Here is a 13,152-nt window from a genome sequence, read left to right on the forward strand (position 1 = left end):
TCTTTAAAGTATTATTCCAAAAAGTGGCAGTAGAGAGACTAATGAAACAAGAAGTGTCGAATGTTGAAAACTGAAGAGCAGGATAATGGGGCCATGAGGAGTCATTATACTCATCTCTCCGCTTGTATAAATTTGAAATTTTTAAAACATACAAATTTTTTAAAACACAAAATATGTAATATAAGTTGATTCTAATGTGCTTGTTGGAACCCAAATAGTATTTACCTGAAAATCAATCCTGTGGGTTGGTTAAAAAGAACTGATGATGGGGGAGCAGTGCCATTTGTCTGCCAGGCAAAAAGCGAAGTCCCCAGCGGACCCACAGCCTAAGAATTACAGTCGTGACTGTTTTCCATTCCCTTACTCCGTGTACTTGTCCTTCATCTATCCTCAAGCTTTGTGATCATTCATTTCCTTTCTTTTCTCAAGAAAGGTGAATGCTCAAAGAAATGCTGAAGCTTTTCAAGCTCTAATCCTAGATACTTCCTATAGTAAATATAAAACTCAAAGTTTATCTTAAAAAAAAAATAAAAAACCTCATCAAGTAAACTTCTTTTCAAATCGCTCGGTATATGTATGTCATCATTATAATCCTTTAAGTTCACATGGTTTACACTTAAACGAAAACGTCTTCATTTTAGCCCACAACATAAAGAAAAGATTCAATGAATGTAATAAACAGCCTTCTTCCTTACTGTTTCAGAGCATTTAATTCCAAAAACTCACATCCACAATAGACTCTATTTCAAAACCCAAGTCTATTCCAGGTCTGTTCTGTTGCAATTTATCTATCAACTGATGTTCACTGACTATGTCCCACACTTCCTGGGACATCATTAGGTACCTCATAAATGTTGTCCTTTCTCATAAGGTTTGACTTTTGAGATGCATGTTCGGAGTCTGCATTTGCTGTGTGTTAAACATCCAAACAGTCCGCTCTTCCCCCGCCCCACCACCGAGAGGAGCTCACCTCAAATACTGTTTCAGGGCACTCGTTATTGTCTTCACTTCCCAATCTATAGAATTTTCCAGGTCCACCTCATTGCAGGTTTTCACATCTGGTGAGCAAGCAAGGAAGAAAAAAATAATTCAAACCTTGACCAAATGGCTCATCTTTAAACAGCCAAACCACAAATATTGAATTCTGTGGTTTCCTATAAAAACATTACATATAATTTATCATATCATAAGCCATATTCTTTTATCAGACATTTCTCACACTTCAGAAAATCTGTAGTGAAGATCGAAGTAAAAGGATAAGGGTTGGGCTGGGAGTAGGGGAGAACTGGACAGAGCATTTAAATATTCATAACTGCAAAGCATGTACATCTATTATTATTACTACTACTACTCTTATTATAAGGTACTACTCAGTAGTCATGGCTTACAGCATGTGGCATTTTGCAGTGTCTATACATTTGAACTTGTTTCAGATGGCATGATTGCTATCACACTGTGTCATGACAGGGGAAACAGGCAGTACCCTTAATGGCAAAATTCCTATTAGAAGAACAAGAAGTCAGTGGGGGCAAAGGATGGTGAGTCTGGTCCCACACTTCTAAGGTTTATACTCATCATATTATCTTTCTGAAGACTAATACGTGATCAACCAAAACAGAAATGACACATAAACTTAAAAAGTCTTTCATGGGTATCTTTCACATTAACGTTACAATCTATACACTCATCCAAGAAATATTTACTAGAAGCCTCTATGTAACATGTCTGACATTCATTCTAAATTAGTTTTCTTTGTCCTAAAAGTATGTTAATGATGCATTTCTTACAAATGCCCTTTCAAATATCTAGTAAACTCTAAAGAAGATGTAAAACAGGCACTAAAAAAAAGAAGAAGTAGAAGAGTTGAAGGAGGAGGAGGGCAGCGCAATTAGTTCTGTAAAGGAAAAAGTCAACCCTGGTTGAAATAAAAGGAAAGGATAGTGGGAAAGGCAAGCATTCCAAGTGTGGTGGTATCTCCGAGCCTCGTGAGGCTAGGCTACTGCACTTGGCCGTGACCTGGCAGCAGGGAGGAGCGTGCAGCAAGGGACACACACCTGGGCTTCAATCCCGCCTCAGCCCTGACCAGCCTCACCACCCCAACAAGTCAGCTCCAAACCTCTCTGAACTTCAGCTCTTCATGTGCACGACGGAGATAATGTACACGCTCTCGTGGAACTACTGAGAGCATCAAAGCAAATCAGGAATGTACGCAGATTTCCATAAATCATCAAATGAGTGGGTAATTACCACAGCTGAGTCACCAAAAGTATAAGCGCTCAGTGGTGGTACCTACCCTCGGGAGGGAGCAGTAAATGGCTTATGATGAAAGACATCAAACAATCAACAGAAACTGGAGTGAGTTTCTACGCTCCAATCACACAAAGGAGAAAATAAGAGATTTGTGGAAAACACTTACTTCTCCCTCACTCCAGAATGATGTTTCAACTAAGACCCCCCCAGAAAACTAGTCGTTTCAGGTATTTTTTCCTCCCTTACACTGTTATTTGTCTATATACAGAAGGAAACTTGTTAGTATACCCTTTTCAAACTGAAGTTCAAAAAGAAAATCCTGTCCAAATGGGACCACCATGTTAAGTCATGCACGCCACTTAAAAAGTTTGAGGCTTCGGCATGGGAAAGGATGGGTGACAACGCAATGTTATTTCTCAAACTTTTTGAAAATAAAGTCAAACAGGAAGTGATGGTTATTTCACAGCCGTAACATCAGATATATGAAGTCGATTACTCAAAAGTCTGGAAACTTTTCAAAGCACTTCAACAGCTCTCGATTACAGCAACTGACAGCAATATGGGATAAACTACAACAATGGCAATTGACACTGATTACATTTTGATCGGTTCCTACAGTTCAGAACTCATTTGTTACTGAGTTTGTCAGACAAGCCACAGATACATTCAAGAAATCAAATTAAGCACCCTGATTAAAGGTGCAATCCTTTATAACTAGGACTAAATAATTCTGTTCTAAAGGCTTTGCCAACCAATTACTGCAGTAACTGAATATTCTCTCTGTCATTAAGTCAATTATTTAAATCTCATACAAGTCAGATAACATTTTCAATCAACTTGCTACCAGCAAATCACCATTTTAAAATCCAGGAGGCTTCTCAAGGAAATCTTTTATTTTCAGCTTTTGACCAAATGATCATTCTATATTTTGAGAACCATAGTCTTTATATGAAAAAATAAGCCATCCTTTGAATTCATGGAATAAAAAGGAGCTGTCACACGAGAAGCCAATGACTACATAATGTCTATGGTATTAATCCTCTATTAAATTTTCACTGTTTTCAAATAACTCAATCATCCCTAGCAGCTCTTAACAATCCATGGATACACTGGGACTAGGTAAATTTGTTAATAACTTATTTGGGATTCAAACTTAAAAATGCATTTAGAGTGTTCAATCAGAATAGATGTTCTACCATAAATAAGGTAGAAATTCTGTTTCCTTTCTGGCCAAGGAACACTACACCTCGTGGATTAGTTTAAAACCTAAACTAATGAACAGAGATACAAATAGTTGACTTTTTATTTCGGTAAATGCTTCACAATTCTATAATCATTGGTCATTTTTCTGAAACCGGAAACTTTCAGCCCAGCCCAACGTGCTGGCACCCTACTTGACACTGACTTGGGTCCCAGTCTAAAGTACTTAGAGACGCCCAGTGATTGAACGAGTTTGGAGAATATTCTTTATAATCCAAAATCAGAATCTTTTTCAGCTACATTAGTTTACTTTTTCCCTCAATCTTTGTGAAAAGTCCTACAAACAAAGTAAACATGGTAATATGTTTATAGTAAAACTCCCCTAAATTAGTCTGATTTCTGGCTTTCTATGGTTCTCTTAAAATAAAATCATCCAGCTGTTTTTACAAATTAAATTTAGAAACAAACAGAAAATTCACCAGCACACACAAGCTACCACCACATTTTCCCAGCACTTTCCCTTCCCTGCTCTGATGTTTTCATTCCAAAGAAGGAGAAGAAGGAAGAACACAGGACAATCCTAACTCAGCAGAGTTCCAACCTACCAATTGCGATAATTCATCTGTTACATTTTCACCCCACTTACTAAAACACCGTGACTCACCCAAAGACACCTCATCTGCTATTTCTCCCTGCCTTCCCCAGTTGCTTCAAGTTTCTAATAAAAAAAAAAAATTCTACCAGACTATGTGTGCCCTCTGTTAGAGCAAAAAAAAAAAAAAAAAAGAAGGAAAAGAAAAACACCTGTAAAGGGAAGGAATGTAATTGCTCACTGGGGCATGTTCTTGTGGAACCTTAAGAAACTCGGTCCAAGGGAAAGCTAGGAGGCTGTTGGAAAAACCAGCACACCGCTACTTTCTGCCCCCAGGGATGGAAGCTGACCAAGAAGGCAAACAACTCTCATCACCAGGGGAGGAGGGCAGCTGCCCACTCCTTTACCTGACCTGGAGGAGTACAAATGGTGGTCAGCTGCCATTAGTACTTCATGTGTGGCGGAGAGGAGAGAAGAAAGGGGCAGGGGAGGAAAGGAAAGCGAGAAAAAGGAACGGGGGAGGGGAAGAAGAAGAACAGGAAGGGGAAGGAGAAGAAGAACAGAGAGAAATATTTTTCTCTATTGTAATTTTAAACATGAAGGTCATGAAAACACACCCAGTAGAGACACAAGTGAAGAAAACATGCAAGATATTAAGCATGCATCCTTCTTTTAGAAATCGCCACAAACTTTTACACAGGAGTATTTAAAGAATGCTGAAAATATTTTAAATACAAAAATATTTTATGTAAAAATGGCAATAAAGGAAAAATAATAGCAAAGTAAATGATTAGCTCTCAAGAACTAAAGAGAACCAAAGTGAACAGAAGTTCCTGTCAAAAAATATAAAACGACTTGGAACTTTATCTCAGATTTTTAAAAAGTTAGGTTACTTTTCATTTCTGCAAAGAAAAACACATTCCAAACAAAAAGTACTTTGAAAAAATTCAAATTTGAAATAAACGTTATCTGGAGGAATCGAAATTTTAAAAAATAACTGCCTTAAAATGTTAAAACTTGGTAAATCTGGGGAAGGGGTATTATGGGAGTCTATTGTACTATTTACTTGCAATTTTTCTGCAGGCTAGAGATTATTTCAAAATAAAAAATTTTGGTTTTTAAAAGTAAATATATAAATAAATAATTTTTAAAAAATAACTCCTAGTACCACAAATGGGCAAAATTATCAGAATTAATTGTCTACTGGAGGGAAAAAAATAGATTGGTACAAAAGAGCAAAATTAAAAATCTGGCAGACTCACCCAATTTTTTTCTCTTAAACATATATAACTTTGAAACAATGTAGAGAAGTTGGGAAATGTAGAAAATGAATATCTACAGGACAGTGTGTACACAACTATTCAGAAACTCAAATTCTTTTTTTGGAAGAGGTGTAAGTTAGTTCAATTTGAACACTTGCTGAATCAGGAAGAAAGGAAAGAAACATCTTAAGGTAATCTTAAATTCATTAGGAAATAGTGAATAAACCTCTTTCGTTAAGAGCTGAAGTTTGAGTTCGTAACATAAAGTAACAAGAAAATGATATTAATGCTAATAAAAATCCAAAGTTTGTGACTGACCATCTTAAATTCATACTAGGAATTATTTAGAGATGAAGTGAAATTAATTTATCCTGTGCCGTTCCCTTAAATGCATTACTTAATAAGAAAACAGTAAGTCAGTATCTTTCCCTTGTGTCAATTCTCTAATTTCCTCTGATTGCAGAATGATATGACTGAAAACACGGCATTTCTTTTTGCCAGCAGCTTAAATGAGGTTGTGTCCTGGACTTCTCTATGCTGAGCCTCACGGAAAGTGAAAACAGTTTTCCAGGTCATGAATTTTTGAGGGTTTAGATATTTTAAGCACCTTGCAAGTTCAGAACTGTCTTGGGACATTTCCCATGAGCAGAGGAAAGTACCACCCAAGTCCAGGGATGTGGATGATCATATGGTTTTTCTAAGTTTAAGAACAAATTTGGAGACAGCTTAACACCTCAGGGTGACCACAGGGACACCTGCTTGTTTGAGCTGCCCTTGAACATGAATGAGAAGATAATAAAATAAAGCTATCGTCCTTCTAACCAATTCACTGCCAAGTGTGCCTTTCAGCCTTTCTCCCTTTCTGATACCAACAGAGTCTTCCAGTTCTAATCACCATAACACCATCTTGGAAATGAGAGAAGTGTTTCTAATTTTAAAATTAACTAAAAGCAGATGCTGTCGTCCCATTAAACCCTGCCAGCTGCTACTGAACCACTGGCAACCTGCGTCTATTTCATTTGGAGCCCACTAATGGTAAAAAGGAAAATCTGACTGCCAAAACTGCATACCCAAGTCAAACCAGAGAGGCAGAAAATGAAAACAACTCGCGAAAGCGAATGTATTCTAATAAGGCTCTCCAAGTCATGACGAGGCATTTTTCCTGTGGCTAATAAGCTCAGAAAAGAGTTGTTGCTTATTAAATCCTGAATTCAAACGCAGCCAAACAAGCAACGCTACCCGTAACATCCCGGCTGATTTGATTCAGCTCGGTTGATGCTTGCTCAAAGTAAGTCTTTGCGACAATGCTTTAAGATGCAGACGGGTTTAAATGCATTGACAGAATACCTGAGGGCACTGTTAATATTGATTAAAGTGAGATATCAAATAAATTAATATTTAGCGAGGTCATAATGACAGATCAGTTTGACACACAGGTCCTCAAGCCTGATGAGTTATCGTCACCCCCCAGGAGGCAGCCTGCTTTGGGGTCATGGGGGGCGGAGGAGCAGGGCCTCTTACAGGTGGCACTGAGCTGACAGCAGAGTGTAATGTAAAAGCGCTTTGTCATTCACATAACGTCTGGGGTAATGAAATGAATTCACTTTCTGGCTTCCTCTTGTCTGCGATGCCAAAGAACACTGTGTTATCAGCACAGATGGAGCAGGCATGATTCTGGAGAACAGCCTGGTGCAAACTACAAACAAGCCACTGTGCATACCAATGAATCCCTGAGAATCAGACCCTTGCTGTTGAGTGACAGTTGTGGAAGCTCCAGAAAAATGAGCGAGGCCCAGTGGTCTTGTGCAACCAAATGTACTGTCAAGACTTTGGACGGGCAATTTGGAAGCCATGCAAATCACAGAGGCCTGGCTGCTACTCCCCCTGGGAGAAGCAAGCAGTAGAAGACGTTCACCCATGAGCTGCCTTCTTTTCTTCCTCCATTTCTTAGTAAGGGGGACCTGAGCAAACACTAACCGACTTCTCTGAGCCAACTATCTCTGCTCAGGAGAAAAGGACTCCAAGACAGCAGACGAAAAGGATGAATTCCCAAGTTACGTTACTATGAAACACTGAGTTGCAAAGACAACGAACATAAACAAACAATGCATGGAAAATGATTAGAAAAGAGGCATACCCATCAACATACTCAGAAGTCTCTGGACCTTTGAACTCACCCCCACAACTCTGTACAATCCTTGGTCGTTTATACCTATTTGGAAGAGACGAAATGTTAGCAAATACGAGACAGTCAAGTCTGAAAAGCTGTCAACAAACAGTGGCACTCAGAATCCTTGCTAACTCACGTTAGCAGCATTCCCGTTGCCTATAAAAACAACGTTTGACAAAAGTGAGTGTTTACCAACTTGCCTTAGCAGCTTGGTACTCATGACTTATGGTTGGAAGTTGATCTCCTGAAACACTGTTGCAGGTGGCCAAAATGTAAGGAGCCAGTGGTTATGAAAAAAAGTTGATTAAGTAGTACTCACACATACCAATGCAATTTGCAAAGATGCACGGCACCTTTCATGTTTCTTATGTTTACTTATTCTTCAGATTTGTCTTGAAAACTTTTAGCCTTTTAAAAATAATATGGTGCTGGTTAGGACACAGGAAGAAACCGTTGTGCGGCTGATTCTTGAAGACCATGGAAATCACTCACTCAAAAGTAAAGCAAAACTTGTTTTGTTCAGGGTTTTTTTAAGAGCCATTACAGGCACTGTCCAGTAAGAAGCACTAAGACTCCAAAGGAGGACCAGAGGCTGTTTCACTGGGCTGCCTTTTGTTTCGTTCTCCTTACTCAGTTTCAAGCTTCTGAAATGTCCTATTCGTCTGTTATTTGCTGAATTGTGTCCCCCAAAATTCATATGTTGAAGTCCTAACCCCCAGTATCTCAGAATGTGACTGTTTCCGGAACTAAGGTCTTTAAAAGAAGGGGTTAAGTTAAAACAAGGTCATGAGGGTGGGCCCTAATCCAATATGACTGGTATCCTTATAAGCAGAGATCAGGCCACAGATGCAAACGGAAGGAAGACAGTGTGAAAACACAGGGAGAAGATGGCCATCCACAAGCCGTGGAGAGGGGCCCTCAGAAGAAACCAGCCCTGCGGACGCCCTGTCTCGGATCTCTAGCCCCGAGAACTCTGCGAAAATAAACTTCTGTTGCTTAAGCCACCCAGTCTGTGGTACTTGATTACGGCAGCCCCAGCAAAACAGACACACCTTCTCTCTCGACTGTCTCTGGAGAGCTCAAAGGACCAGAAGAGGAAAGGCTGGCCCTTCAGCCTACACAAGACTATTAAGAAGGCTCAAGAATCAAAGTAGCAGAGAGGCACCTTCATGATGGGAAACACTGACTCCAAGAGCAGAGAAAGATGCAGGTCAGCCCTGCCAGGAGTTGGGAAAAAAAAGAAACTGTCAAGAAACACAAAAATCAGAGCTTGAGCCTGCCGGAGGAGAAAACACCAGCCACAGCCCACTCCTTCTGTCTCCTACAAGCTAGAAGACCATGCCCAGAGAATTTTAAATACCAGAGGATTTTTGTCAATACTACTCTATTTAAGAAACCTAAAATAGTGGCCTCAAAGCCAGAAGCCAAAAGAGCAAGTCATATGCTGCAAACAAACGTGCCCTCTGAGAAGTGCCCGACATACAAAGAGAAATGAAATAAGAATGTTACTTCAGCAATAATCATCACTCTGTGCTGGTAATTACTATCAGATAATAGATCAAGTTCAAATTCATCAACCCGAGAGAAGGAGAGTTCATTGCTAATGCGTAATGAAAGGTACAAGGGGGAACTAATGCTACTCAACACAGTTTTTCCTTTTTTAACATGAAATTTAAATAAACCTCCTATAAAAGCAGCTTGGAAACGGCATCTAGAACACATACACTCAAGTCATGTAGGATTTACTGTTTCTTGTTACATTGTCCTTAAAAGCTCTGGACTAGGGACTTGGGACAAATTTTACATCTATGAACACACACATGACATACAAAAGACATCATATAAACAGGTTTGAAGAATATAAACCAATCAATACGCCAAGTCATACGATTCGTATATCCTCTCCAACTTCTCTTCCAAATTTCCCCTATCAGCCAAAGGGATCAGTATTTCTCATCACCAAGTATTAGAATTTTGAAAATTTTCTTTGACTTCCTGTCACTTTCCAAATGCAACAGATCGCAATCTCTGCATTTTCTTCACACTCTGGACTAATCTCTGCTTCTTCAGCATGGCCTCGAATTTGATGCCTGCATGTTGGGCATCCTTACAGGGACATACACACAACCATAATCCATTCTGAACACCATCATTTTTTCTACTTTCCATTTTTCAAGCCACTTTGATTACTTTTAGGTCTCTCCCATCCTCATTTAAAAGTTAAAGTCATCAGATCCAATCCGAATTCCTCAGCTGAAGAAGCATGTAAGGCACAGACACATAACTCCCCATAAGGGGTCCCACCTCACCTACCCACATTTATTGCAGAGTATTTGTCTTCAATCAGAGCAGACCGCTGACTATCAAATTCATCCCCTCCTCAGGCACAAGTCTCCTCTGACGGGGAAGTTCTTCCCCTTCTCTTCATTAATAACTCATCTGCCAAATACGTATTCACCAAATACATGGCAGGTGTGATTCTAGTTGCCCAAGAGTCGACAGTGAGCAAGGTGAAGTCCCATCCAGACCTTCAAATCAGAAAAAAATCCCACCTTTTCTGTCACCACCCACAGTGATATTCCCTTTTATTAAAATTTTTATCTGTTTTGAACTTATATATTCTTTTCTCACCATTTTTTCTATTGAAGTGTAGTTAATTTACAATGTTGTGTTAGTTTCAACTGTACGGCAAAGTGATTCAGCTATACATATCTGTGTGAGTATATATGTGTCTATATCTATTCTTTTTCAGATTCTTTTCCGTTATAGGTTATTACAAGATATTGACTACAGTTCGCTGTGCTCCACAGTAGGTCCTTGTTGTTTACCTAATTTATATACAGCAGTGTGTATCTGTTAATCCCAGACTCCTAACGTCTCTCCCCCACCACCGCCACTATCTCCTTTGGTAAAGCTAAGTTGGTTTCTATGTCTATGAGTCTGTTTCTGTTTTTGTAAATAACTTCACTTGTATCATGTTTTAGATTCCACATATAAGTGATATTGTATGATACTTGTCTTTGTCTGACTTGCTTCATTTAGTATGATAATCTCTAGGTCTATCATGTTGCTGTAAATAGCATTATTTCATTCTTTTTTATGTCTGAGTAATAGTCCATTGTATATATATATATGTGTGTATATATATATACACACACCACATCTTCTTTATCTATTCATCTGTCGATGACAGTCAGATTGCTTCCATGTCTTGGCTACTATAAACAGTGCTGCTATGAACCTTGGGGTGCAGGCATCTTTTTGAATTAGAGTCTTTGTCTTTTCTAGATATATGCCTGGGAGTGGGATTGCAGGATCATATGGTAGCTCTATTTTTAGTTTTTTTAAGGAAACTCCATCCTGTTCTCCATAGTGGGTGTACCAATTTACATTCCCACCAACAATGTAGGAAGGTTCCTTTTTCTCCACACCCTCTGATATTCCCTTTTTCTGAATGTGACTCGTAATTATTTTCTTTTAACACCTGATCACATTTTAAAACAAGCCCACATTCTGCTATTCACAGTTGCCAAAATCAAAAATCTGAATGCCTGACCTGACATCAGGTTATTTAGGTCTGTATTTTTCCCCACTCAGCATGAATATTCATATGTCACTATGTTAAAAATAGTTTCCACACCAAACCTATCTGAAGATGTTAAATATGGGACAGTATATGTCCCATATTGCCTTTGCTCAAACACGTCCACCTCAGAATTTTCAGATTAAGAATCGTGGACTCTGGGACTTCCCTGGTGGTCCAGTGGTAAAGAATCCACCTTCCAGTGCAGGAGACGTGGGTTCGATCCCTGTTTGGGGAACTAAGACCCCACACGCCGCGCGACAGCTAACTAAGCTCACGCACCACAACTACTGAGCTTGCGTGCCTCAACAAGAGAGCCCGCGTGACACAACCAAGACCCGACGCAGCCAAAAAAAATTAAAAATAAATAAATTGTTAAAGAAAAAAAAGAATTGTGGACCTGTGTTCTTCCTTTTCTCCCCAAATACACAGAGATATTACCTGGAAAGATATTAGGTTAACTTTGATTTGGACTTTTTTCGTTTGTTTATTTTTAATAGCTTTCACGGTGCCTTGCATAGAATAATTGAGTACAGAATAGGTATAGCTAGGTTGATTTGACTTGAAATTATTTTAGAACTACAGGTACAGATTGAACTTGACTCAAACCAGACATTACACTTAAGAACTAAAAACTTTAACATCCAAGGTATTAATAAACAAAACGAAAAGGCAACCCTCAGAATGGGAGAAAATATTCGCAAATGAAGCAAGTGACAGGGGTTAATCTCCAAAATATACAAATAGCTCATGAAGCTCAATATCAGAAAAACAAACAACCCAATCAAAAAATGGGCAGAAGATCTAAATAAACATTTCTCCAAAGAAGACATACAGATGGCTAAAAGCACATGAAAAGATGCTCAACATCACTAATTATTAGAAAAATGCAAATCAAAACTACAGTGAGGTATCACCTCACACCAATCAGAATGGCCAACATCAAAAAAATCTACAAACGATAAATTCTGGAGAGGGTGTGGAAAAGAGGCAACCCTCCTACACTGTTGGTGGGAATGTAAACTGGTACAGCCGCTATGGAGAACAGTATGGAAGCTCCTTAAAAAACTAAAAATAGAGTTACCATATGATCCAGCAATCCCAATCCTGGGCATATATCCGGAGAAAACCATAATTTGAAAAGATACATGCACCCCAATGTTCAATGCAGCACTATTTACAATCGCCAGAACATGGAAGCAACCTCAATGTCCACCGACAGATGAATGGATAAAGATGTAGTAATATGTACAATGGAATATTACTCAGCCATAAAAAAGAATGAAATAAGGCCATTTGCAGCAACATGGATGGACCTAGAGACTGTCATAATGAGTGAAGTAAGTCAAACAGAGAAAGATAACTATCATATGATATCACTTATATGCGGAATCTAAAAAAAAGGGTACAAATGAACTTATCTACAAAACAGAAACAGAGTTACAGATGTAGAAAACAAACTATGGTTACCAGTGGGTAAGGTGGAGGGGAAGGGGATAAACTGGAAGATTGAGATTGCCATATACACACTATTACATATAAAATAGATAACTAATAAGGACCTACTGTAGAGCACAGGGAGCTCTACTCAATACTCTGTAATGGCCTATATGGGAAAAGAATCTAAAAAAGAGTGGCTAAATTTATAACTGAATCACTTTGCTGTACACCTGAAACTAACACAGCATTATAAATCTACCGTACTCCCATAAAATATTTTTTAAAAAATCCAAGGTATTAAAACTTTTTCGGCATACCAAAGCTTACTGACAGGTATCATTACCACAATACTTTCTAACTTTTAACAAAAATCTATAATTGGGTCCAAGTGTTTATAGGCCCAAGGATTTTTTTTCTTTTAATTTATAAGATTGGTTCTGATCGGTAGTAAAGGCAAGGTACGTGCTCTCAAGTTCACTGACAAGCAGCTGATGACAGCTGTCCCTGGGCAAAGAGGCCAAGGTGAAATCAAACGTGCCTTCCTTCCCACCACCTGCCTCCTCCAATCTCACACAGTGCTGTCACTAAGCACTGCCCACATCTTCCTTGAGGAGAGGGGCGAGAAGTAGAAATGAGTTTCATCATCATCTCTGCC

The 13,152-nt window shown here is 38.9% G+C and overlaps 1 protein-coding gene across 5 annotated transcripts in view; it reads right to left on the reverse strand.

The window, feature by feature from the left end:
• The window catches only part of ARHGAP10 (Rho GTPase activating protein 10), a 325,386-nt gene that overhangs the window by 121,337 nt on the left and 190,897 nt on the right, over positions 1-13,152 (reverse strand). For 4 of the 5 annotated variants that reach the window (XR_010943139.1, XM_067736722.1, XM_067736721.1 and 1 more), the window contains 2 exons: positions 7,442-7,516; positions 971-1,058 (listed from right to left, as the gene is read on the reverse strand). Coding sequence is in view for 4 of the 5 variants with exons in the window: in XM_067736722.1 (XP_067592823.1) it covers positions 971-1,058; positions 7,442-7,516 (163 nt within the window). In the remaining variant the exon portion in view is untranslated. The remainder of the gene's footprint in view (positions 1-970; positions 1,059-7,441; positions 7,517-13,152) is intronic. The other variant, XM_067736723.1, reaches the window with a different exon arrangement.

The sequence above is a fragment of the Pseudorca crassidens genome, chromosome 4 (genome assembly GCF_039906515.1).
Source record: "Pseudorca crassidens isolate mPseCra1 chromosome 4, mPseCra1.hap1, whole genome shotgun sequence".
NCBI lineage: Eukaryota > Metazoa > Chordata > Mammalia > Artiodactyla > Delphinidae > Pseudorca > Pseudorca crassidens.